This window comes from Oncorhynchus keta, chromosome 1, assembly GCF_023373465.1.
Source record: "Oncorhynchus keta strain PuntledgeMale-10-30-2019 chromosome 1, Oket_V2, whole genome shotgun sequence".
Classification (NCBI taxonomy): domain Eukaryota; kingdom Metazoa; phylum Chordata; class Actinopteri; order Salmoniformes; family Salmonidae; genus Oncorhynchus; species Oncorhynchus keta.
This window is the reverse complement of record NC_068421.1, coordinates 52,136,850-52,164,417: the sequence shown is the minus strand read 5'-3', so window position 1 is coordinate 52,164,417 and position 27,568 is coordinate 52,136,850. Positions and strand designations below refer to the sequence as shown.

General features: G+C 42.5%; 2 protein-coding genes across 2 annotated transcripts; one reads left to right on the top strand and one right to left on the bottom strand.

Annotated features, from left to right (window-relative positions):
- Window positions 1–1,549: 1,549 nt before the first annotated feature.
- On the bottom strand, window positions 1,550–17,266 carry LOC118387421 (SUN domain-containing protein 2-like). The gene is made up of 14 exons (XM_035775758.2): window positions 17,020–17,266; window positions 14,945–15,047; window positions 14,698–14,822; window positions 14,138–14,419; window positions 13,880–13,948; window positions 13,436–13,551; window positions 13,243–13,296; window positions 13,101–13,154; window positions 8,546–8,613; window positions 6,521–6,653; window positions 5,963–6,295; window positions 5,640–5,810; window positions 5,427–5,516; window positions 1,550–5,283 (listed from the first exon to the last, which is right to left on the bottom strand). Exons 2-14 carry the CDS (start codon window positions 15,043–15,045, stop codon window positions 5,161–5,163), a joined length of 1,719 nt encoding a protein of 572 aa, XP_035631651.1. The 5' UTR covers window positions 15,046–15,047; window positions 17,020–17,266; the 3' UTR covers window positions 1,550–5,160.
- An 8,252-nt stretch (window positions 17,267–25,518) lies between these two features.
- Window positions 25,519–27,280, top strand: LOC118387412 (cytochrome b-c1 complex subunit 6, mitochondrial-like). The gene is made up of 4 exons (XM_035775748.2): window positions 25,519–25,686; window positions 25,990–26,022; window positions 26,286–26,447; window positions 27,105–27,280. Exons 1-4 carry the CDS (start codon window positions 25,642–25,644, stop codon window positions 27,135–27,137), a joined length of 273 nt encoding a protein of 90 aa, XP_035631641.1. The 5' UTR covers window positions 25,519–25,641; the 3' UTR covers window positions 27,138–27,280.
- Window positions 27,281–27,568: the final 288 nt, after the last annotated feature.

Sequence of the window (27,568 nt, the reverse complement as noted above, 5' to 3'; positions counted from 1 at the left end):
AAACTCAGTTGCTGCTTGGTGTATGTATGCCAGTTATGCTCTACACCAGTTGTAAAGCTGATTAATGTGCTTCATTTTAAGAAGTTATTTGGCCATTTTAGTTGTGATGGGCTCTCATGGAGTGTTTGATTAGATTTTTGATCACATTTGCATTGATGTCAGAGTGATTAGAGGAACAATAGAATGCCGAGTACCAGGCAAATTTGGTAGGCTACTACTGAACATCAGCAGCATCAGAGCTAATTCCCGTGACGAGGCAGTGTGGAATTTGACTGCAGTCACGACTGGTGACTGCCGGTGTGGCGGTAATACTGTCACCGTAACACCCCTAATCGCGTGTCTCTATTATGTGTGGGAATACTTGGGAACAGATTTACCAAATGTAAATCACTTGAAGTGGATTTCCTGGTAATTTTACAGTATTTTATGCTCTAAAAAATAGTTAGTAGAGAGGAAGGCTACGTTAGGGATAAAGGAGGGACAAGAGCCGCAGATGATCCAGGAGTGACTACAGAAGGTTCAGGAGACCAAACACTCAGTAGAGCTCAGCAAGAAAGATGCAGAGAGAGTGATAAGCAGACAGCTTGCAGGTCTTCACTGCTCTGGCCCTCTCCACTGAGAGAACCCGGGCTGAATTCATTGACGTTGTTCAGGAGAAGCAGGAAGCAGTCGAGAAACTGGATTTAGGGCTGATTAAAGAGCTGGAGCAGGGAATCACTGATCTATGTAGGAGACACACTGACCTGAAGCAGCTCTCACATACTGATGACCACCTCCACCAAAGCTCCCTATCCCTGTACCTCCCTACACTTACCAAGGGCTGGTATGAGATCAGTGTTTACAGTAAACTGTGTATGGAGAGAGCTGTGTCTCAACTGGAGGAGACAATAAATAGCTGAAGAGGATGCAGTGGCTGTGACTCTGGACCCTGATACAGCAACTCTTCATCTCATCATGCCTGAGGACAGGAAACAGGTGTGATTGGAGGTCCTTCTGTGCCTCAGTTGGTAGAGCATGGCGCTTGTAACGCCAGGGTAGTGGGTTCGATTCCCGGGACCACCCATACGTAGAATGTATGCACACATGACTGTAAGTCGCTTTGGATAAAAGCGTCAGCTAAATGGCATATATTATTGGAGGCAGAACACAGAATGGGGGGGTTAAGTGGCCAGAGAGTCCCATCAACAGGAAGGATTGTGTGTTGACACAGTGACCTAAGGATGGATACTGGAATGTGGGACTGAGAAATAGGGATAAATATGAGGCCTTTACCACTCCTGTTACTCACCTCTTTCTGGATGAGAAGCCTCAGAAATTGGGGGTGTTTGTGGATCATGAGGGTCAATTTCCTTCTATAATGTGGAGGCCAGGTCTGATATCTACTCTTTCATTGGCTGCAACTTCACAGAGAAACTGTATCCATATAGCCACTGAAAGATTATTGGAATCTGTGTGGGTAGCTGGACAGGTAGGATGACTGACAGTGAAGGTGAACAGGTAGTCACGTGTCAGGTGACAGAGGAATGGATGAGACTGAGGCAGGAATTCCTTTAACCATAAAGTGGTATATTTACTGAGTAGTCTGTGCTGCATCACAAAGGAAACAAATAACATGTATACAATCAAATTCATAATCAAAGATCAAATCATATCAGTCATTATTAACATAAGTTAAGTAATTCAACAGTCCAGTTCATTAAGAAGTCAATAGTAATCATCCGCGAGTCATTTCGGCTCATAACTATTTATCATAAATCATGAAAGAATACAAACAGTGAATGGTTATACAATCTATAATCTCCATGATCAAAGTCAATCAGTTAGCAAACAATGACGTTTCTCATTTCACTCTTTCAATTGTCTTCGTGTACATATAATTCATTTCAATACACATGAACCATATCGATTGCATAATTGGCCTATGACGATCCGTGATCATTGACAATTCACATTACACAATATGTTTGAAGCTGCGCTCCGCGGTAATAACTATTAACAGTAACTGAATGACCCACTCTCCCGATCGCAACTGATAATTCAGATGAAAGGTAAGAGTCGGTGGATTCATGGACGCACAGAACTTCTGGATGAGATGGAGTTAAGGAAGAGAAAGCAGCGAGATCAGGCGATGGCAATTTCCTCCTTTTATGGAGTTGAGATCTGTCGGACATTTCCACCTGACCTAATTAAAGTGCCCCTGGCCCAGCTGAGTAAATGGCAATGAATTAAAGGAGTATTCCACCAACTCCATGGGCCTTTTCTACAGCCACCCTGGTAATGTTATTGGTGAAAACTCAGCTCCATTGGTCATCACTCCTATCAATCACTGAATCAGGGTCCAATAAATGTACAGGGCTTTCACTTCATATTAAATGTAACTAAATGTAATCGAAGTAATGCCTAAAGTAATTATTTATCATGAGCAGGCCATAAACAATAACAAGTAATGCTGGTTAAAATCTTAACTTTATAGTTATAAATTGCTGAGGTGTAGTCACTTTCAAAGACACAAGCAAGTACACAGTACAAATATGGTACAAAATATTAAATATGATGTATTTCCTATTCAACCAAACTATGAATACAGTGCATTAGGAAATTATTCTGACCCCTTTACTTTTTCCCACATTTTGTTACAGCCTTATTCTAAAATGTATTAAATAGTTTTTCCCCTCATCAACCTACAGACAATACCACAATGACACAATACCACATAATGACACAATACCACACAATGACACAATACCACACAATGACACAATACCACTCAATGACACAATGTCACAATACCACACAATGACACAATACCACACAATGACAAAATACCACACAATGACACACAATGACACACAATGACACAATACCACACAATGACAAAGCAAGAACGGGTGTTTAGAACCTTTTTGCAAATGTATTTAAAAATAACGACACACAAGCACATGGACACTATCAACACCATCTCAGTAACACACATCTATCATTATGGTTAGCTGGACCATCTAGTTCATCTTAAAGTCCAAAAATGGATGTAACAATTCCAGATGACCCTTCTTTTTTAAAGCAATCCCTGATAGAAAGTGAACAAGTGCACATTTCAGAGAGTCTAGTGACATAACTCCATGTGAATCCCTGTGATTTAAGGCTATGGTGTGTATAAAACCTAAGCACCATAGTACTTTGCTATACTTTAACAAAATAAAATATAATCTTTCCAAAATCTTATATATAAAATCAATGAATGCATCGAATTGCTGAGCGATTGCAGTGAAAATAATCAGGAGGTAAAAGCAGAAGTTAGGTTTCATTAGTCACCTCAATGTCACTCTTAACCTTATTCTACCACAGGCCAGCACCCCCGGCTATAACAGTCAAAGGGAAGACTTCTGCTGTCTCAATATATTAGCCTGCATTAATTACATGCTACAATATTGATGCATCATCAATAACAAATCAATTAAATAAGTTGGACCACTGATTAAAGAAATAAATAAAAACACAAAGACCCTAATTAAATAAATATGACGATGTTCACCTGGGCCGTGTTCTGTTGAGCACCATGTAGCAAAAATGTCTTGCAATAAAATAATTTAAGCATTTTTTTTATGGAACAAGTTCAGGTACTACCAACATTTTTTAAATCCTACTGTTTAAAAAAAATAATAAACAAAGATTCTGTTTTGTGCCAATTGAACACACACCTAGCTAAACAATTTTTTTTTAAACCCAATTCTAAACATCTGAAATACCTGTTAAAAAGATGCCTCGCTTTCAAATAACTATTGCATGAAAGTAACACAACAAAACAAAAAGGGTATTTTAAAAAGAGTAGAAAAAGATGTCATACACATTCATTATGTATATATTGCCAGTCATTTCAGGAATTTAAATTGCATTCCTAATGGAAACATTCTTTGTCCAATTCAACAGAAAATAAGTAAACAGAAATTGACCCGGAGTTGTAACTTCAGATCAAAACAAATACCTCAAAGTGCTATTGAGAGCAAATCATATGATTCTTTTCTCATATTATTATTTTCTTACAATCAATCACTTTTGTTAGTCTGTACCACTACTGCAAAATGTTTAAATTAATAATACTGTAAATGTACAAAAAGTTACACATGACTCCTAAAAACATTCAGATGATTTAAATCATACAATAGCAATGTGTAGGTTACTTTTGTACCATTTACAAATGTTTGGAAGTAGAAACCCTGACATTTGGACTCACTGACATTGAAATGGCCTCATTGCTTTTGAGAGGAAAGAGTTACTCAAGACAAAATATGTATTTATTTTCTATGATTTGTACCTTGCATCTGGGAAGTTGCCCTGGATGTGCTTTCACTACTATCAAAATGATTTTAATTGTTCAACAACAACAAAAAGGCTACATTTTAAAAGAGTAACTTTAAATAAATAAACGTGACAAGCCATGTAAAACTAAGATGCGTTTTTGAGTAAAGACAATACTCATGGATACTCACCCTGCCTATTTCTTTCCATTCGGTAATAGTGTGTAAGGAAACGGAAACGCCTGTATATCAAGCATCTCAAATCATATCATACATCCTTCAATAGGATGCCTATTGGCAAGATACTTCAAAAACTTCTATAGTCATTCAGAGCAACAGAAAATAATCATTTGCAACCACATTACATCCTAATCGCAATAAAATATATTAACAACATCTTGATACTTCCAAAATATACATCCACAACAACGTTCGTTCTCAACATAATTCAACTGTTGTATAAGATACAAATAAAAGAAAACAAAATAACTGAATAAGAGTCCAGTAACACAGGCAGGACTGTTATACACACACCTTCAAGGTACAATCTGAAATGTCTGCCTGCTGTGGCCAGACAAAATGCAAACAAACAATCTATGCTCAAAAGCACACGCACACAAACTTCGATCTCAGAAAAACCCATCCCCTTACTCCCACCAGGTCAGCACAAAAAAAAAAATCACTATAGATCTTTAACCTCACGACCTCTAACCTCGCACTAGACAGAAGCCAGTGTATGAAATCACCCTGATTCTGCAAAATAGAGGGATTTATTTAGACTGTTCTGTCATGATGTTGACGGAACATGAAAGCGTAGCCTCTCTGAGGTCTGCGGATGGGGTAGACGGTGGACGGTGAGCCCTTCTCATGTGGAGGATGGGGCCATGTGTCCGTGAACACGGAAACGGTACACGCACGTGTACTTTAGGTGACCCCAGTTACTCAGAACGCGCAGCTCCACATAGCGATAGATGGCTGTGGTAGGGTTCTGAGAAAGAGAGGGAGATAACAGGAAGGATAAAGAGTTAGCATGAGAAACTCAACCGAGTGTGGCAGATTTCAGCTGTAGCAAGCTCCAAAAGTTAAACCTAGCTAGCCTAACCCTGACTAAGTTTGAATGACGCGACTCACGGGCAGTTGGAAGGTTTGGATTGGCTCTCCATGCTGGTCATAAGTGAAGGTTCCCAGGCAGGTGCCGTCTTCTGTCTCGGTGGACATACCCTGCATAGAGAGGGAAATAGACGAGTGAGATCTTTTAAGGGAGAAACCATTCCTTAGCGTACTGCTCCAGACATCTCGGTGGTCACGGTATCACAGTTAGGTCAGGTGTCAGAGGTGACTCACATAGACAGAGAAGGCCTTGGGGGCGCTGTCGATGCGTCCGGTGGGGGCGGTGGATACAGGCAGGTGTTCCAGGGTGACGTGGGTGAGTCGAGCGGGATGAGACAGGGCGATGACTAAGGTGCCCTGCGCACCGTGGAACGCCCAACACTTCCCAGCCTGCGCAGGCTGGCCCTGAGGGGCGGGGACAGGTGAGGTTCACGTTTAGTTAGATTAGAAAATGCAAAAAAGAAAGGAGACAGAGAAAAAAGTAGAGTGGAGATTCCTATTGACATGGTGGCAACAAACAACAAAGAAAGGATATAAAAAGAGCTAGAAAGAGGTACCTGGATAACAGTGCGGGGGCTCTCAGAGGAGTACCAGAGAGGTATGCCCAGGAAGGTCACACATGCCGAGCGAGTGCGGTACGTCTCGGAACACCGAGTGCTCACAATGCTTGCACCTTGGGACTCTAAGGCAAAGTCCGGCATCCTGTCGGCCAATGGAGGACTGCAGTCCTTCACAATCTCTTTCACTATCCGTGGCTCATTATGGGGCAAATTCTCATGCAGCCATTTGGCCATGGCCTCTTTGAGCTCGGTGGTCAGGTGTGCGTTGGCTTTGGTGGGGCCGGGCTCTGGGGGAGGCTGGTTCTGGACAGAGTAGACCTGTTGCTGCAGCTACACAACAGACACCAAATCCATTAGGTTAGGAAGGCTCATCATTCATGTTGTCGGAGTCCAAAAATGGCACCCATTCCCTATTGGTGCAGTACTTTTGACCAGGGCACTACATAGGGAATAGGGTGCCATTTTGGACTCCATTCATATTTCAGTTATTCAGCACAAGTTAAGTGCTACAAATTTGACCGGGTTTGTGTACCTGTTTGTGGGTGTGTACATTACCGTGGCAGTCTGGTCCTCCAGGGCAGCGATTCTCCCCCTGACATGTGTGTGTTGCTCCTTGAGGTCGTCTACCTGACTGGAGAAGCCGGCTGTCTGCTGGCTCAAACGACGTTCCCAATCCAAAGGATCCACACTACAATAGAATAGAATAAATTAAAATAAACATGTGTATGAATATTTGTATGAATATAATAAGATTCAACAACTGAGACATAAACTGAACAAGTTACACAGACATGTGACTAACAGAAATGGAATAATGTGTCCCTGAACAAAGGGGGGGTAAAAATCAAATATAACAGTCAGTATCTGGTGTGGCCACCAGCTGCATTAAGTACTTCAGTGCATCTTCTCCTGATGGACTGCACCAGATGTGCCAGTTCTTGCTGTGAGATGCTACCCCACTCTTCCACCAAGCCACCTGCAAGTTCCCGGACATTTCTGGGGGGGAATGGCCCTAGCCCTCACCCTCCGATCCAACAGGTCCCAGACGTGCTCAATGGAATTGAGATCCAGGCTCTTCGCTGACCATGGCAGAACACTGACATCCTGCACAGAACGAGCAGTATGGCTGGTGGCATTGTCATGCTGGAGGGTCATGTCAGGATGAGCCTGCAGGAAGGGTACCACATGAGGGAGGAGGATTTCTTCCCAGTAACGCACTGCGTTGAGATTGCCTGCAATGACAACAAGCTCAGTCCGATGATGTTTTGACACACCGCCCCAGACCATGATGGACCCTCCACCTCGATCCCGCTTCAGAGTACAGACCTTGGTGTAACGCTCATTCCTTCTACGATAACCGTGAATCCGACCATCTCCACTGGTGAGAAAAAAACGTGACTTGTCAGTGAAGAGCACTTTTTGCCAGTCCTGTCTGGTCCAGCGACGGTGGATTTTTGTCCATAGGCAACGTTGTTGCCGGTCATGTCTGTTGAGGACCTGCCTTACAACAGGCTTACAAGCCCTCAGTCCAGCCTCTCTTAGCCCATTGCAGACAGTCTGAGCACTGATGGAGGGATTGTGTGTTCCTGGTGTAACTCGGGCAGTTGTGGTTGCCCTCCTGTACCTGTCCTGCAGGTGTGATGTTCGGAGGTATCGATCCTGTGCAGGTGTTGTTACACGTGGTCTGCCACTGTGAGGACGATCAGCTGTCCGTCCTGTCTCCCTGTAGTGCTGTCTTAGGCGTCTCACAGCAAGGACATTGCAATTTATTGCCCTGGCCACATCTGCAGTCCTCATGCCTCCTTGCAGCATGCCAAAGGCATGTTCGGTCAGATGAGCAGGGACCCTGGGCATCTTTCTTTTGGTGTTTTTCAGTCAGCAGAAAGGCCTCTTTAGTGTCCTAAGTTTTCATAACTGTGACCTTAATTGTAACGTCTATTTAGTGAGAAAAATATGTTTGACTGTGATGTTTTGAGGGACAGCTGAGAATTTAGCCAGGACACCAGGGTTAACACCCCTACTCTTACAATAAGTACCATGGGATCTTTAGTGACCACAGAGGGTCAGGACACCCGTTTAACATCCCATCCAAAAGACAGCACCCTACACAGGGCAGTATCCCCAATCACTGCCCTGGGGCATTGGGATATATTTTTTTTTGACCTGAGGAAAGAGTGCTTCCTCCTGGCCCTCCAACACCACTTCCAGCAGAATCTGGTCTCCCATCTAGGAACCAACCAGAAGCAAGCCAGCAGTGGGATGCAGGGTGGTATGGAGGGTGGTATGCTGCTGGCTAGTTTGGGATGTTAGATTGTCTCATACTTTTCCTATTCACCAATGTCTTAAATCCTTTCAAATCTGCATAGGGAGCATGGGTAAGGAGCTAGGGGCATCTCAATGCTAGAGGCGTCACTACAGACCCTGGTTCGATCCCAGGCTGTATCACAACCGGCCGTGATCGAGAGTCCCATAGGGCGGCACACAATTGGCCCACGGCGTCATTGTAAAAAAAGAATTTGTTCTTAACTGACTTGCCTAGTTATATATACGTTAAATAACTAAATAAAATAAAACACTCACCTGTTCACTCTCACATTCCTCATGTCTGTCCTCACGTCTGTCAAGTCTGTCTGTAGTCTCTCTACCATCTGTTGGGATAGATAAGCACAGAAACCACATCTCAGCCCTGTACGTAAATAACAACACAGCTATAGTATAAAACCCTGGAAATGAAACTAGTGCTGAGCGATTAACCAACATTACATTTTTTTTGGTTATTAAACAACTAATTGACCGACATCGGTTCAAGTACTTGAATTCCATTTAGTTTGTTTTTTTTCTGAGCCCAACGCACCGTTTCTGTAGACAGAAATCAAATCATTCACGAAAGAAATCAAGTCATGAACTATGTGGGACGCTGGGCTGAAGGGAGTTGTCGTTTTCATTAAGCAAATATTCAACCTAGTTCAGCGCAGAAATGTGGTAATTAACCTCAATGTCCATAACCCACTGCACCAGTTTTTTTCCACCTCAGACAGATCAGAGAGGAAGAGGCGAAGTGAAAGGTTTCACTCTCGCCAGAATCTGTCCAAAATAAGCCCGTTGCATTTCTATGGGCTTATTTTGGACCTCAGCTTGTCGCCTGCCTTCCCTCATTTGAGACAACGATTCCCAATGTCAGAGCAGAGACATGAGCATCTCGTTATTATAAACAGACCTCTGGATATTATACACTTTATCTGCTACGTTAGGTTAGATACACACAGTCATTGAAAATAAGAATTTGTTCTTGACTGACTTGCCTAGTTAAATAAAAGGTCAAATAAATGAAAATAAATATATGCAAAAGTACTATCTCACAACTTGATGAAACCCTCACTCTTGCGCAGACATTTAGAAATGAAACATGCCAATTTGAAAAATAAGCCACAGGAGTTTGAGTGAGAATTATGACGACATTAGAGTAGTAAAACATGTACAGTTGATGTCGCAAGTTTATATACACTTAGGTTGAAGTCATTAAAACTCATTTTTCAAACACTCCACAAATGTCTTGTTCAGAAACTATAGTTTTGGCAAGTCAGTTAGGGCATCTACTTTGTGCATGACACAAGATTAATTCACTGTATCACAATTCCAGTGGGTCAGGAGTTTACATACACAAAGTTGACTGTGCCTTTGAACAGCTTGGAAAATTCCAGAAAATGATGTCATGGCTTTAGTAGCTTCTGATAGGCTAATTGACATAATTTGAGTCAATTGGATGTGTACCTGTGGATGTATTTCAAGGCCTACCTTCAAACTCAAAAGAAATCAGCCAAGACCTCAGAAGAAAAATTGTAGACCACAAGTCTGGTTCATACTTGAGAACAATTTCCAAATGCCTGAAGGTAACACATTCAACTGTACAAACAATAGTACACAAGTATAAACACCATGGGACCACACAGCTGCCATACCACTCAAGAAGGAGACGCGTTCGGTCTCCTAGAGATGAACGTACTTTGGTGCAAAAAGTGCAAATCAATCCCAGAACAACAGCAAAGGACCTTGTGAAGATGCTGGAGGAAACAAAAGTATCTATATACAAAAGTATCTATATGCACAGTAAAAACGAGTCCTATATCGACATGACCTGAAAGGCCGCTCAGCAAGGAAGAAGCCACTGCTCCAAACCCACCATAAAAAGCCAGACTACGGTTTGCAACTGCACATGGGGACAAAGATCGTACTTTTTGGAGAAATGTCCTCTGGTCTGATGAAACAAAAATATAACTGTTTTGTCATAATGACCATCGTTATGTTTGGATGAAAAAGGGGGAGGCTTGCAAGCCAAAGAACACCATCCCAACCATGAAGCACGGGGGAGGCAGCATCATGTTGTGGGGGGGCTTTGCTGCAGAGGAGGGACTGGTGCATTTCACAAAATAGATGGCATCATGAGGCAGGAAAATTATGTGGATATATTGAAGCAACATCTCAAGACATCAGTCAGGAAGTTAAAGCTTGGTTGCAAATGGGTTTTCCAAATGGACAATGACCCCAGGCATACTTCCAAAGTTGTGGCAAAATGGCTTAAGAACAACAAAGTCAAAGTATTGAAGTGGCCATCACAAAGCCCTGACCTCAATCATATAGAAAATTTGTGGGTAGACCTGAAAAAGCGTGAGATCAAGGAGGCCTACAACCCTGACTCAGAAACACCAGCTCTGTCAGGAGGAATGGGCCAAAATTCACCCAACTTATTGTGGGAAGCTTGTGGAAGGCTACACGAAACGTTTGACCCAAGTTAAACAATTTAAAGGCAATGCTCCCAAATACTAATTGAGTGTATGTACACTTCTGACCCACTGTCAATGTGATGAAAGAAATAAAAGCTGAAATAAATCTCTACTATTATTCTGACATATCACATTCTTAAAATCAAGTGGTGATTCTAACTGACCTAAGACAGGGAATTTTTACTACGATCAAATGTCAGGAATTGTGAAAAACTGAGTTCAAATGTATTTGGCTAAGGTGTATGTAAACTTCCAACTTCAACTGTATAAAAGCGACATACCATTAATAAGAAGGGGCTAGAAGCGCCTTATATGGTGAGCTACCGAGTGGCGATGACAGGCAAGCCCCATACTATTGTGGAGGACTTAATTGTTCCTGCTGCCACGGATATGGCTGGGACAATGCTGGGGGAAAAGGCCTAAAAAACTATACAGACAATATCTCCATCAAACAACATGGTTTCACGACGCATCAGTGACACGGCAGGAGAGGTTTTGAAACAATTACTGCTTTGCATACAAGCCAGTGAATTCTATGTGTTACAGCTGGATGAGTCAACAGACGTGGCGGGCCTGGCACAGCTCCTGTTATATGTCTGTTACGTTTCTGGGGGATCAATTAAGGAAGACATCCTCTTCTGCAAACCACTGGAAACCAGGGCAACATGAGATAATATTTTTAAAGTACTGGACAGCTTTGTGACATCAAATGGACTTTTGTGGTCAAGATGTGTTTGTATCTGTACTGATGGTGCAAAAGCCATGACAGGAAGACATGGTGGAGTGGTAAGGCGCGTGCAAGCAGTTGCTCCTGACGCCACTTGCGTACACTGCAGCATCCACCGAGATGCTCTTGTTGCCAAGGAAATGCCCGACAGCTTGAAAGACGTTTTGGACACTATAGTGAAAATGGTTAACTTTGTTAATGCAAGGGCCCTGAACTCTCGTGTATTTTCTGCACTATGCAATGTCATGGGCAGCGACCATGTAACACTTTTACAACATACAGAAGTGCGCTGGTTATCAAGGGGCAAAGTATTGACAGGTTTTTTAAATATTTTTAATTGAGAGACGAGTTGTAAGTTTTCTTTACTGACCATAATTTTCACTTGTCTGACTGCTTGCATGATGACAAGTTTCTCACACGACTGGCCTATCTGGGTGAGGTTTTTCTCACCTGAATGATCTGAATCTAGGATTTTTTAAATATTTAACTAGGCAAGTCAGTTAAGAACAAATTCATATTTACAATGACGGCCTACCGGGGAACAATGGGTTAGCAAAACGACAGATTTTTACCTTGTCAGCTCGAGGATTCGATCCAGCAACCTTTCGGTTACTGGACTAACGCTTTAACCACTAGGCTACTTGCCGATTACAGGGACTCTCCGCAACTATATTCAAAGCGTGGGACAAAATTGAGGCTATGATTAAGAAGTTGAAGCTTTTCTCTGTCTGTATTAATTAACAAGGACAACACACAGGTATTTCCATCATTGTATGATTTTGTTTTGTGTGCAAATGAACTCAAGTTTACGGACAATGTCAAATGTGATATAGCGAAGCACCTGAGTGAGTTGGGTGCGCAATTTCACAGAAACTTTCCCGAAACGAACGACACAAATAACTGGATTCGTTAACCCTTTCATGCCATGCCTCCAGTCCGCTTACCGATATCTGAACAGGAGAGCATCATTGAAATTGCAACAAGCGGTTCTGTGAAAATGTAATTTAATCAGAAGCCACTGCCAGATTTCTGGATTGGGCTGTGCTGAGTATCCTGCCTTGGCAAATCGTGCTGTTAAGACACTGATTCCCTTTGCAACCACGTACCTATGTGAGAGTGGATTCTCGGCCCTCACTAGCATGAAAACTAAATACAGGCACAGACTGTGTGTAGAAAATTATTAAAGACTGAGACTCTCCATTACAACCCAACATTGCAGAGCTATGTGCATCCTTTCAAGCACACCCTTCTCATTAACCTGTGGTGAGTTATTCACAATTTTTAATGAACAAATAAAGTTTTATATGTAAGATGGCTAAATAAAGAGCAAAATGATTAATTATTATATAATTATTATTTGTGCCCTGGTCCTATAAGAGCTCTTTCCCACAAGCCGGGTTGTGACAAAAACTCACACTCATTCTTATGTTTAATAAATGTATCGTATAGTGTGTGTGGCAGGCTTACAATGATGGCAAAAAAAACAACATTTGAGAGTGCGCTGACCCTGGTGCTAGAGGGGGTACAGCTGACCCTGGTGCTAGAGGGGGTACGCAGCTGGAGGTTGAATGCCTGAAGGAGTACGGGACTATAAAAAGTTTGGGAACCACCGCTGTAGAGTACTCACCTCGGTAACAAATTTCTGCTGGTGGTCTTTCTTCTTAAGAGTTTCTATTTCTGTCTGCGGGAGAAACACGCACAACTCAGTTCAGCAAAAATGAATACACCCAAATGAACTATAGTTTGTATTCTCTCTCTGTCTCTCTTACCAGGATGGTGTTCATCTTGGCTTCCAAAGCAGAATTGAATACCGACGCTTCATCCTGCAGAAGGAGTTGACAAACCTTATTGTACAATCCAGGTGTAGGTTACATATGCAGTGAGTCAATGCAGCATCCTTTCAAATCAAGAGAAAGATGACAGAGAGATGACTGGCGGGTATGTGGTCCTATCAGATCCTACCATAGCCTTGGGAGGCAGACTGAAGACAGGGGGTGGAGTCGGGGTTATGACTGGTCGGTTCAGGGTCATAGTCGGAGTCAGGGTGGACCATACTAAGGGGGCAAGGTGCCAGCAGCCTAGCAGAGAGAGGCAGAATAGACCTGAATACGCCAAGGGGCACCGTATCGTACAGGTTTCACAGACAACATTTAGATGTGTGAACATTATTGTGTCTACATTATTGCTCGTATAGTATGTGTTGTACTTCTGTTAGTGCCATTTTATACGTTCCCCCAGTGAATTAAATCACTAGTAATTACTAAGGTTAGGGATGTCATGTGTGGACAATTTACATCTAGCACCAATAAAGTAAAAGTGCAAGTATACACAGCTTGCTGTTGGTTCTTTTCATGGCAGTTCTATATAACTATAGACTGTATGATTATGGGGTGTGATGAAACTCACCAAAAGTCAAGAGGACGAGGAAGGCAATTAGAATGGCCTTTCCCACACCGGCAGGGACAAACGGAGGGGCTACAGGAGGAGACAGAGTTAAAGCCGATGCTAAAAAAAAACAAGCTACAATCATTGAGACAAGCTAATGCTAACAAACAGACTACAAGCATAGAAACAAGCTAATGCTAACAAACAAGCTTCAAGCATTTAGACAAGCTAACGCTATGCTAATGCTAACAAACAAGCACACACCCACACATTACTCACTCCAGCTGGCGCTTTTCCTGCTGGCGCCAGAGCTCTGGCTGGTGCTAGCCCTTTGTCCGTACAAAGAGGTGTATCCAGAGTGTCCTTTGAAACGTCTTGCCTCTGAAGAGGAGTAACCAGAGCTGTCCATGGCACTGCTCTGGCTCTGGGCCTGGTTAAGGCTGGTCTGGCAGGAGGGGAAGCCCCTGGGGCTAGGAGCCAGATTCAGGCTGGGGGCTGGTGCTGGAGCCACACTGGGAGGCTCCTGGAAGGTCTTCCTCCTCTGAACCAAACTTGAGACCCCTGAGGGGCAAGGGTTGCGGGGAGAAAGAGAGAGGGTCAGACGGTCCATTTTGAATAGCCATAATAGATAACTATAACCACAGACAGAAAAGGCTTGCCAGCTAGCTAACTAACAACAACAAAAAAAACGCTACCCTAGCTATGTAACTACAATTCAAAGCTAACCTACCTAGCTCACTGTAATACAACGCATACAGTACTGAGTACACAGTAGATGGTGAAAGTAACTGAGGGAGTGTCATTGGGACCGTGGATGCAGAAAGTGGGGTGAACCGTACCAATGTTGTCCTCAGCAGTACTGAGTGGCTCCATCGTGCTAGTGGTGCTAGCCAGGCTGTTGGCCCGGCTGGAGGTACGAGTGGAGGCCACGTTATGACCCCCTCTCTTCCTCTTGGTAAAGACCCTGATAGAGAGAGAAAGAGAGAGGAGGTTGATGAGAAGAGAGAGGGAGAGTTTGACATGGTGTTAAAGAAAGTATTAGGCCTACTGTATAAGGTTATACTGTACAACATGGAAGACACACACCTCACAGGGCTCTCCCTGTAGGAAACTGAGGAGGATTCGTCATCCTCGGAGGATTGGTTGTAGTATCCCCCTAAAACCAGCCTCATACTCCGTCGCGACATGTCTGACAGAGAGAGAAACAGAGAAGTGTCAATGCCACATATAGGCTACTGCGTGACAAGCCGATTTAAAGTGGAGGAATCACTCACACACCTATCAATAACAGCACACGTTGTAACATTCACTTGGTTTACAGGTCTTCACACGTAGGACTTTATTTACAGTAACGGTCAAATAAAAGTTGTTAACACAAGAAAAAAATTGTTTCCAATAAATAGCCTCGGTAGCGTAAGGGTAGCCTCGAGCTCATGGTATGAGAGCTCTCTGGCAGATGCTCTCCTGTATAATCTCTAATCCAGTTACTCCCAACACGCTCTGGGCATGGTACAATGGGTGTGAGTGTGTGTTTGAGTGTGCAATAAAAAAGGTTTCTCAGTGGATCTTGTGTAGGACTGAATACAATACAGGTAGATTTGGTATAGTCATATGAAAAGGCAAGAGCTACCAAATCCATTTTACTCAGACAGCATAGAAAGCCAGGCTGTTTGGGAAGGAATTTCAACTTCCAAACAGGGCGAACACTGATTAGAATTAGCAGACAAGTACTGCGGAGAAGCTCAAATACGGGGAAAGGCACGTGCGGAGTGAGATGATGTGATGTGTGTTTGTATATTCACAGAGACAGGAAGCTAGAGCGTGTATCTGTGTGACTGATATGCACATTTAGAGGACAGAGTTGACAGCGAAAAGGAAGTTGACTCACACCAATCACCAGGTTTAACAACTACAGTAACAAGTTTAGGTTGCTTAGGCCGCTAGTAGGCCGTATACAGTGCATGTTAGTTTCCATGGTTACCGACAGACAAACAGCCACTGGTCGGACTAGTGACCAAGTGGGATAGAGCCAACACCACGAGCTCGGGAAAATAAAACCAGCCCGGTGTGCATTCAGTTCATTAAAGTTCAAACGTTTTACTAGCCTACATTGTGTGACAGTTTGTACTGAAGGACACGTTTCTCCAAAACAGTGCACCCTGTTCTTCAACGATCCTTGTGGTAGCCTTTTTGCTCCAGTTTGTTGGGTGTGGCCCGGCCCGACAGGCCAGGTATGGCCTGATCAATATGGGTGGCCATTTGAAATAGCAAAAAGCTTATTGTGAGGTCCCTTGTTAATTCCCACCCCTATTACTTTCCTCTGGGTATGTAATAACCTTTATCTTCACTGAGAGTGGAACATATTGTACTGTAATTCTCTCAAACCTCCTCTATTCCACTGAAAAGGACACTGATACTAAAGACACAAAAAGACACGAGCAAACACGTGAATGTGTTGCTAGAACAACTTGAAGCTGATCCTAATAAGTACATTGAATGATGTTCCTCCTATGTGAACTACAGCGGAGAGAGTGAGGGTTGGAAAGTGAGGGCTCTGTGTTCAGGGTGGGGTAGAACGGGGAAGCCCTTGAAGGAATAGATAGGATGACTACTGGCATAAAGCCAGGTAAAAGAGACCACCACACACTTAGACAGACAGACAGTGTGCACAGCAATGCACATATAACGACACACATACTGAGAAACAACATCCATGAATGCATCGCGTGTACATATTTTGGCAAACTTTTTAGATATATGGTTCTGTGTACAAATCTAATAAGATTGCATGGCTCATTTTACAAAACAATGCTTAGATCGGCTACAGCAGCTTGCAAGATGGTCATTACCCCCACAAGTCCTCTTGACAAGTGGAAATATTTAAATTCTAGCTTCGTTCTAGGCAGCAACATAGCCAGCTAAAAAAAACAGCCAAAGTTAGTTAGCTACATTTGATCAACAAACTGCTGCTGGACCTTATCGGACGCTGTCTGTCCAGACATAAACAAACGCATCATCAACAAAAGAGGGGGGTAATTCATCTGCTTGATTACTAGCAACATGACAGCACATCACGAGTTCACAGCATAGCTAGTGTAGTACAATTAAAAGTGCATAAACAAAGTTGGTGTAAAATAACGGAGATATTTGTCCTGACTTACTCCGTTGTTGGGGCGCCTTCGTGGGCAAGGCATAGGCAGCGAGCTGTCAAACCATTTCCAATTTGAAAGATAACTTGTCCAGTTGCAACCATGCAGCCCAATACATTTCCAACCACTAACCTATCGGCAGAACGGGGTAATAAATGAGCCAACCACTTTGTTTTTGCTCTTCGTAACACTTTTACAATCTGATACAGTTACTACATGGACAGCTACGTGAAGGTTGCTGTACTTGACAGTTTGGAAGAGGAGGAGCCGGCGGGCCAGAAGTCGCTTGCCTGTCGGCTTCTCATCGTTTCGAACAGAAAACCCGACAATGTGCGCCACCCTGTGGTAATATCGTGTCAGCAACAGTTTTCCCAATTTCTCTTGATGATAGATTAATCATCGTGGCAATTTTCCACTGAATCTTGAAAGTTAAAATTAATTCATCAAAAGTGTGAGAGATGTCCATGTAAAATCAGGGACATCACATTTAGAAAATATTACCGTAATCTTGTACAATCTCCTCAATCAAGCAGATACCTGATTTGGGTTGTTGCACCAACGATATCCATACTTAACTTGATATTGTGTTGTGTTACATGTATGTTATGTTTTTTAAAAATAAATTCACGCAATTCAGTGTGAGGCTTGAAGTCATAATCAGTTGATTATGACGTCAGGCGTTTGTTCACAGGCCAAGGCAGAAACACACAATGAAGAGTTTGTGAATTTATTTCTAAATTATAAATCCGTATTTAGGAAAACCGAATTATTTTATCGGGAATAGGCCTTTTGGAGAAAGTGATTGTCAGACATAGCCTTGACTAGCTCATTTTCAAAATACCCAGTATTCCTACAGTAGACCTATTGAGGATGTAACATCCAGAAGGAAGTAGGCTACTTCGTTAGGATGTATGCAGTGTTCATGTGCTAGTCGGGAACTACTCTGAAATGTAAACTCTGCTGTGTGTGTGTGGGGCCGGATTAAGGCAGGGGTTTACAGGGACAATAAACCCAGGGACTAAAATATATAAAGGGACTAAAATATAGGGACTAAAACATATTTAAAAAAAATACGATTTTATGTTAAAAATATAAACACACAGCGCATTCGGAATGTATTCAGACCGCTTCAATTTTTACCCATTTTGTTACGTTACAGCCTTATTTTAAAATGGATTACATTGTGCCCCCCCCATCAATCTCCACACAATACTCCATAATGACAAAGCAAATGTATTAAAAATAAACAACTGAAATATCACATTTGGCAGCGGTTACAGCCTCGAGTCTTCTTGGGCATGACGCTACAAGCTTGGCACACCTGTATTTGGGGAGTTTCTCCCATTATTCCCTGCTGATCCTCTCAAGCTCTGTCATGTTGGATGGGGAGCATCTCTGCAAAGCTATTTCCTGGCCCCTCCAGAGATGTTCAAGTCCGGGCTCTGGCTAGACCACTCAAGGACATTCAGAGACGTGTTCCCAAAGCCACTCACGTCTTGTCTTGGCTGTGGGCTTAGGGTCATTGTCATTGTCCTGTTGGAATGGGAACCTTAAAACCTCTCTGGGATAGGGGGGGATGCAAATGTTCCACTTGGCCAATTGCCAGGGAAAATGCAGAGTGCCAGATTCAAATAAAATACTATAAAATTCAAACTTTCATTAAATCACACGTGCAAGATAGCAAATTAAAGCTACACTCGTTGCGAATCCACCCAACATGTCAGATTTCAAAAAGGCTTTTCGGGGTCCTGAGCACTTTGGAGCTGGTTTTCGTCAAGGACCTCTCTTACTTTGCTCCATTCATCTTTCCCTTGATCCTGACTATTCACCCAGTCCCTGCCACTGAAAAGCATCCCCACAGCATGATGCTGCCAACACCATGCTTCACTGTAAGGATGGTGCTAGGTTTCCTCCAGAAGTGATGTTTGGCATTCAGGCCAAGAGTTCCATCTCCACAGAGGAACTCTAGAGCTCTGTCAGAGTGAACATCAGGTTCTTGGTCACCTCCCTGACCAAGGCCCTTCTCCCCCGATTGCTCAGCTTGGCCGTACGGCCAGCTCTAGAAAGCGTCTTGGTGGTTCCAAACTTCTTCCATTTAAGAATGATGGAGGGTATTGTGTTCTTGAGGACCTTCAATGCTGCACACATTTTTTGGTACCTTTCCCCAGATCTGTGCATCGACACAATCCTGTCTCGGAGCTCTACGGACAATTCCTTCGACCTCATGTCTTGGTTTTTGCTCTGACATGCACTGTCAACAGTGGGACCTTATGTAGACAGGTGTGTGCCTTTCCAAATCAGGTTGTAGAAACATCTCAAGGATGATTAATGGAAACAGGACGCACCTGAGCTCAATTTCGATTCTCATTGCAAAGGGTCTGAATACTTACTTTACTTTACAGCCTTATTCTAAAATGGATTAAATATATATATATTTCCGAAAACCATCCACCACAGGAGGATTCAGGAGCCCGCTCTCAATGATTGTAGACAGCCTGCTGCCGCTCTGCTAATCGTCAGATTGGGAGGAGAGGAGGTATGGGGCTCATATGGGTAACTGGGGGGCCCTTCCTTGATTGGGTAACTGATATAAATATATATATAAATATAAATATAAATATATATATATATATATACTACCGTTCAAAAGTTTGGGGTCACTTAAAACTTTCCTTGTTTTTTAAAGAAAAGCAACTTTTTTCTCCATTTAAATAACATCAAATTGGTCAGAAATAGAGTGTAGATGTTGTTATTGTTGTAAATGACTATTGTAGCTGGAAATGGCAGATTTTTTATGGAATATCTACATAGGCGTACAGAGGCCCATTATCAGCAACCATCACTCCTTTGTTCCAATGGCACTAACCAGAATAGAAAAAAATCTGCCGTTTCCAGCTACAAGTCATTTACAACACTAACAATGTCTACACTGTATTTCTGATCAATTTGATGTTTTTTAAAGTTTTTATGGCCAATTATTTTTTACATTTCTTTCAAAAACAAGGACATTTCTAATTGACCCCAAACTTTTGAATGGCAGTATATATGTTAATATTTGTAAGAACTTAAACAAGATTCAACAACTGAGACATAAACTAAACAAGTTCCACAGACATGTGACTAATAGAAATGGAATAATGTGTCCCTGAACAAGGGGGAGTGGGGGGGTCAAAATACTCTTCCCTCTTTGACTCCCATGTCAGGACCCTAAAACAGACACCTCTCTCATCCTCTCACTGTCACTGGCAGAGCTGTCCAAACAACTGAAGGGTGGAACATTAACTCCAGAAGCTGTGTTCCACTCATACGTGGAAAAGGTCATGCACAACTCAATCAACACCCCCAGCAATCACATATACTGTAGGTTACTCCAGCTTTTTGTAATGTGGAATTTTGTGGACTGCATTATTTCTATAGGTGGTGTGTTTTGTTTTCACTGCAAGCATTGGTGACATATTGTACTCCTGCAATGTTTTCTGCAAACCATTAACCACTTTTAACCTGTTTACGTATTTAAATCGGAAGTCACAGCTAGGGTTGCAAAGGGTCTGAAACTTTCCGGTAAATTTCAGGAATTTTTCCGGGAAATGTTCCATGGGAAGTTAAGCCATGGAATATGGGGAATTTTGCTTAAATTCATCAAAAAAGTTAGCTTATAACATGAACCGTTTTTCTTGTGGGATACACATAAGGCAATTCTAGGTCTTGTAGCATATTTTGGTTAACCCCAATTCAATGGAATTGCAACCCTCTGCAGTACATTCATCCATCACGTGTGCAGTGCACTCTTCCATCACATGTACTGCTGATTTTCAAGATCTTGCACACTAATGAGATGCTATAGTGTAGTAGTGTGGTCTCTATCTGAGCCAATAACTACAGGCTTTCTGGTAAGTTATGATTACAATACTGGCTGGGGTGAATATATTTTATATGACATAAATAGTAAATAGTTGCCTACAGCAAAATGTATTTAAATCATTTCTAACTTGTTAACAATTTCTGCTAAGTTAGTTTTTGCTACCATGTTGCTTTTAGCTTGCTTGAGCCTGCTAACATAGGAGTGTTAATTCAGATGTTTTCATACATGTTTCATTGTAAAACATTTATCTTACAAAGGAGTTGTTTAATCTAACTGCTTAACTAAACTCAGCAAAAAAAGAAACATCTTCTCACTGTCAACTGCGTATATTTTCAGCAAACTTAACATGTGCTCAATGGGATTGAGATCCGGGCTCTTCGCTGGCCATGGCACTAACACTGACATTCCTGTCTTGCAGGAAATCATGCACAGAACGAGCAGTATGGCTGGGGGCATTGTCATGCTGGAGGGTCATGTCAGGATGAGCCTGCAGGAAGGGTACCACATGAGGGAGGAGGATGTCTTCCCTGTAGCGCACAGCGTTGAGATTTCCTGCAAAGACAACAAGCTCAGTCCGATGATGCTGTGACACACCGCCCCAGACCATTACGGACCCTCCACCTCGATCCGGATCCAGAGTACAGGCCTCAGTGCAACGCTCATTCCTTCGACGATTAACGCGAATCCGACCATCACCCCTGGTGAGACAAAACCGTGACTCGTCAGTGAAGAGCACTTTTTGCCAGTCCTGTCTGGTCCAGCGTCGGTGGGTTTGTGCCCATTGGCAACGTTGTTGCAGGGGATGTCTGGTGAGGACCTGCCTTACAACAGGCCTTCAAGCCCTCAGTCCAGCCTCTCTCAGCCTATTGCGGACAGTCTGAGCACTGATGGAGGGATTGTGCGTTCCTGGTGTAACTCGGGCAGTTGTTGTTGCCATCCTGTACCTGTCCTGCAGGTGTGCTGTTCAGATGTACCGATCCTGTGCAGGTGTTGTTACACATGGTCTGCCACTGCGAGGTTGAACTGCTGTCCGTCCTGTCTCCCTGTAGCGCTGTCTTAGGCGTCTCACAGTAAGGACATTGCCATTTATTGCCCTGGCCACATCTGCAGTCCTCATGCCTCCTTGCAGCATGCCAAAGGCACATTCACGCATATGATCAGGAACCCTGGGCATCTTTCTTTTAGTGTTTTTCAGAGTCAGTAGAAAGGCCTCTTTAGTGTCCTAAGTTTTCATAACTGTGACCTTAATTGACTACTGTCTGAAACCTGTTAGTGTCTTAATGACCTTTCGACAGGTGCATGTTCATTAATTGTTCATGATTCATTGAGCAAGCATGGGAAACAGTGTTAAAACCCTTTTCAAAGTTATTTGGATTTTTACAAATTATATATGAACGACAGGGTTCTGAAAAAGGGATGTTTCTTTTTTTGCTGAGTATTTATATAGTTGATGTCGGAAGTTTACATACACCTTAGCCAAATACATTTAAACTCAGTTTTTCACAATTCCTGACATTTAATCCTAGTAAAAATGCTCTGTCTTAGGTCAGGTAGGATCACCACCTTACCACAATGATTTATTTCAGCTTTTATTTCTTTCATCACATTCCCAGTGGGTCAGAAGTTTACATACACTCAATTAGTATTTGGTAGCAATGCCTTTAAATTGTTTAACTTGGGTCAAACATTTAGGGTAGCCTTCCACAAGCTCCCCACAATAAGTTGGGGGAATTGTGGCCCATTCCGCCTGACAGAGCTGGTGTAACTGAATCAGGTTTGTAGGCCTCCTTGCTCGCACACGCTTTTTCAGTTCTGCTCACACATTTTCTATAGGATTGGAAGTATGCTTGGGGTCATTGTCCATTTGGAAAACCCATTTGCAACCAAGCTTTAACTTCCTGACTGATGTCTTGAGATGTTGCTTCAATATATTCACAATTTTCCTGCCTCATGATGCCATCTATTTTGTGAAGTGCACCAGTCCTTCCTGCAGCAAAGCACCCCCACAACATGATGCTGCCACCCCGTGCTTCACGGTAGGGATGGTGTTCTTCAGCTTGCAAGCATCCCCCTTTTTCCTCCAGTCATAATGATGGTCATTATGGCCAAACAGTTCCATTTTTGTTTCATCAGATCAGAGGACATTTCTCCAAAAAGTATGATCTTTGTCCCCATGTGCAGTTGCAAACCGTAGTCTGGATTTTTTATGGCGGTTTTGGAGCAGTGGCTTCTTCCTTGCTGAGCGGCCTTTCAGGTTATGTCGATATAGGACTCGTTTTACTGTGTGTATCGATACTTTTGTACCGGTTTCCTCCAGCATCTTCACAAGGTCCTTTGCTGTTGTTCTGGGATTGATTTGCACTTTTTGCACCAAAGTACGTTCATCTCTAGGAGACAGAACGCGTCTCCTTCCTGAGTGGTATGACGGCTGCGTGGTCCCATGGTGGTTATACTTGCGTACTATTTTTTGTACAGATGATTGTGGTGCCTTCAGGTATTTGGATATTGCTCCCAAGGATGAACCAGTCTACTATTTTTTTTCTTAGGGCTTGGCTGACTTCTTTTGATTTTCCCATGATGTCAAGCAAAGAATCATTGAGTTTGAAGGTAGGCCTTGAAATACATCCATAGGTACACCTCCAATTGACTCAAATTATGTCAGTTAACCTATCAGAAGCTTCTAAAGCCATGACATCATTTTCTGGAATTGTCCAAGCTGTTTAAAGGCACAGCCAATTTAGTGTATGTAAAAGTCTGACCCACTGGAATTGTGATACAGGGAATTATAAGTGAAATAATCTGTCTGTAAACAATTGTTGGAAAAAGTAGTAGATGTCCTAACCAACTTGCCAAACTATAGTTTGTTAATAGCCTCTCTGGGATATGTGGGACGGTGGCGTCCCACCTCGCCAATAGCCAGTGAAAGTGCAGGGCGCCAAATTCAAAACAACAAAAATCTCATAATTAAAATCCCCCAAGCATACAAGTATTTTACACAATTTTAAAGATACAATTCTCGTTAACAAGAAATTTGTGGAGTGGTTGAAAAATGAGTTTTAATGACTCCAACCTAAGTGTATGTAAACTTCCAACTTCAACTGTGTATAAATTAAACTGTATAATAAATAAATGTGACTGGTCAATATTTTGGATGAAATCAAATCAAATTGTATTTGTCACATTATCCGATTACAACAGGTGTAGGTAGACCTGATCAACTCTATGCGAAGGAGATGTGTCGCACTGCATTTGGCAAATAAATGGTGGTCACAACAGATACTGCCTGGTTTTCTGATCCTCGCTCCTACTTTAAAAAAAAAAGGTATCTGTGACCAACAGATGCATATCTGTATTCCCAGTCATGTGAAATCCATAGATTAGGGCCTAATAAATATATTTCAATTGACTGATTTCCTTATATGAACTGTAACTCTAAAATATTGAAATTGTTGCATGTTGCATTCATATTTTTGTTCAGTGTATGTTGTTTTATTTGTTATTTTACCAGGTAAGTTGACTGAGAACACATTCTCATTTACAGCAACGACCTGGGGAATAGTTACAGGAGAGAGGAGGGGGATGAATGACACAATTGTAAGCTGATGCCTATATGTGTAGCCTATATCACCCCCCGCCTGTGTGTGGGTGTAATGTTGTTGCTCTGATCCGAACATCATTTGAATATGGGCACTTGAAGGGCCAATCAAATTCTGCCTTTTTCCTGGACTTTAATCTTTCAGTCTGTCCTCCAAACAATAAGTGCTTACTTTGGTAGAAATGGGTATGATAAAAAGATCAGTGACACAGCAGATATTATAGACTTACATTGTTGATGCTACAAGCAACACTATATAAAATGTTTTTTTTTTTTAAACTAACACAATGTAGAGGATAACCTTTATCAGTGATTGGATAGTCTGGCCTCTCTGACCGTGTGTGTGTGTGTGTGTGTGTGTGTGTGTGTGTGTGTGTGTGTGTGTGTGTGTGTGTGTGTGTGTGTGTGTGTGTGTGTGTGTGTGTGTGTGTGTGTGTGTGTGTGTTTGTGTTGTGATTGACTGAGCAGTGGATTAACAATTAGAGGCTGTGTGGCAATGATCAATGATGGCAGTGCTCAGCTCACCAGTTAATGTACAGGGCAAACAGCGTAGCCTCGTGGTTAGAGCGTTAGACCGGTAACCGAAAGGTTGCAAGTTTGAATAACCGAGCAGACAAGGTACAAATCTGTCGTTCTTCTCCTGAACAAGGCAGTTAACCCAGTGTTCCTAGGCCGTCACGGTTTAGGAACACAATCAAAGAAACTCTGAAGGCCTAGGAACACTGGGTTAACTGCCTTGTTCAGGAACAGGTTAAGAACAAATTCTTATTTTCAATGATTGTAGTTAAATAAAAGTAAAATAAATAAAAAAATATATAACCAGAATCAATTATACAATCTTACTTTAGACCATTTGCTGGGTGTTGCGTTTAGAAATTCTCGGTATTGGGTTTGGAATTTAGGAAATGGATAAGTCTACATGTGAATTGACAGCCTTGTGTGACTGAATCCCTTTTTTTGACAGTGTGTAACTTCTCCGGGGCACACGGTGGCAGTAGTTTTGGTGGCGTACAGGGATTCGATTGGGTGCCGTTTCATTAACGTAGAATAAGTAACGTATCGACACGATTACGTCGGGTAAGTGACCTGGTCCGTCCTCCAGCATTCAATCAAAGAAACTCTGTGGACAAGTTATTTATCTGACAGCGAGTCATATCAGGGCAAGAGTAGTAACATCATGGTTTTCGAGGAGAAAAGGATCCCGAACGGGGAACCCGAAGATGTAAGACATTAATGAACCATTTTCCATTCAATATGTGGTTAAATAATGAACGGAACCGTGTGTTTAAGGCCTAGATGTGCTACTATAGCTAACAGGAGAGACAGTGTCTAGCCAGCCGGTACGTCAGCTAGCCAGTCAGCTAACGTTAGCCAATAATCTGCTCGTTTGTTTTCGAGCAACCAGTGACAATAAATAGCATGCAAGTTAGCTAACTAGCTTGGCTAACAACAGCCTTGGCAAGTAGTCCAGTGTGTTTATATCGGTGTCACGTTTCGAGTGCTTTAAAATGTGTTTTTCTTTCAGGAAGAGGAGGAAGAAGAGGAGGAAGATATGGTGGTATGTATCGATTTGGTATGATGCAACGTAATCTGCCCACCTTGCATTGGTTCTAAAACCTAAAGAATATTTTGTCAACTAGCCAACTAGTCATGCAACTGGGGGGAATAAATAGCTAGCCTCATATCTGTTTGTGCTATAGCCAAGTCTGATGTATGGTTGTTTGTTATGCCAGACATGTTGGTTATAGCACAAACAGATCTGAGACCAGGCTATGGAATAGATGACTTATGTTCTCAGTAGCCCTGGTCCTTTTGTTCCAGGACCCCCTTGACACAGTGCGGGACAAGTGTGCACAGGCAGAGCACTGCATCCACACCCGGGCAAAACTGGAGGACTGCGAATCCAGGGTCGGCTCCAAGTCCGAGACCGCAGAGGACTGCACTGAAGAGCTTTTCGACTTTCTCCATGCCCGGGACCACTGTGTACGTGAGATCTACCCAGACACAGTCCGCAGCGGTTAACCATGGGGTACAAGGGGAAACATACAACCAGGCATGAGTGGATGTTAAAGCAACCAGCTGATTTAAAGCTAGCAGTTCTTGATAGAATGTTACAGCAGGTTGGCTCTCGCTTAGACTGCCAAAAAAATAACCTGAGACTAAGTCTGGTTGTCAGACTGCCAAGAGAGAGGTCAGTGGGTCCAACTCCTTGTCTCCTCAGTCAACTCTATGCAAAGGAGATGTCTGCTACGTACCACAACTGATACACAAATTAATTTGTGTGACTCAACATTTTAAACTTCTACAGCCAGATGACACCCATTTTCAGGAGTCAGTGATTTGTATTTACTCTATAGCATGCTTCTCCATTGTTAAGTTCTTCATGATTGGAGAGCTTAGAATTTGAGTACAGTAGTTGGATGATGGCGCAGGACAGAAGGATGTGAAGACATGGGTAAAGAAAAGCACACCGACCCTCATATGGTTTTACGGTTATATGCTTTCAGTCACCAGACGAGGAATGAAGCGAGAATACATTTGATGGTATAACTAGCTACTTTAGGAGACAAGTGTCACTCACTTTGCATACATTTGACTCGACAGTTTGCAATAACTTTACCTCTCATTTCTGTCCCCCAGGTGGCACACAAAGTCTTCCATTCTGTCAAATAAAGTCCATCCAGCTCCCTGCACTACTGGCAGAAATTCCCTGTCAGATATAGAAACAAGTACCTGGTTTTAAACAACCTCTGTTGTAACCTCAAATACACACTCTGTTCATGTGAATAAATTGTAAATTAAAAGTGTTGAATCTATTTTGTAACTGGTTGGATTTCATGAAGTAATATACTTTTGTTAGTTGTGACTCATCTAATCTCATCTACCAGCTGGCGGTAGCTATTGAGACTGGGATCGAGGTTATGCTGTATCGATGTGGCAAGTGCAGCATAAATTAACTTGGTCATTGGTCTCACAATAACTGGATAATTGCAAAGAATTACAATTGCTTTTATGTTCTGCTTAAATGCAATCTCACATAATGGAAACCTTGTATAGCATGCCTCCATGCAATCAACAACCCCATGGTAGGATCTTACTTTTTA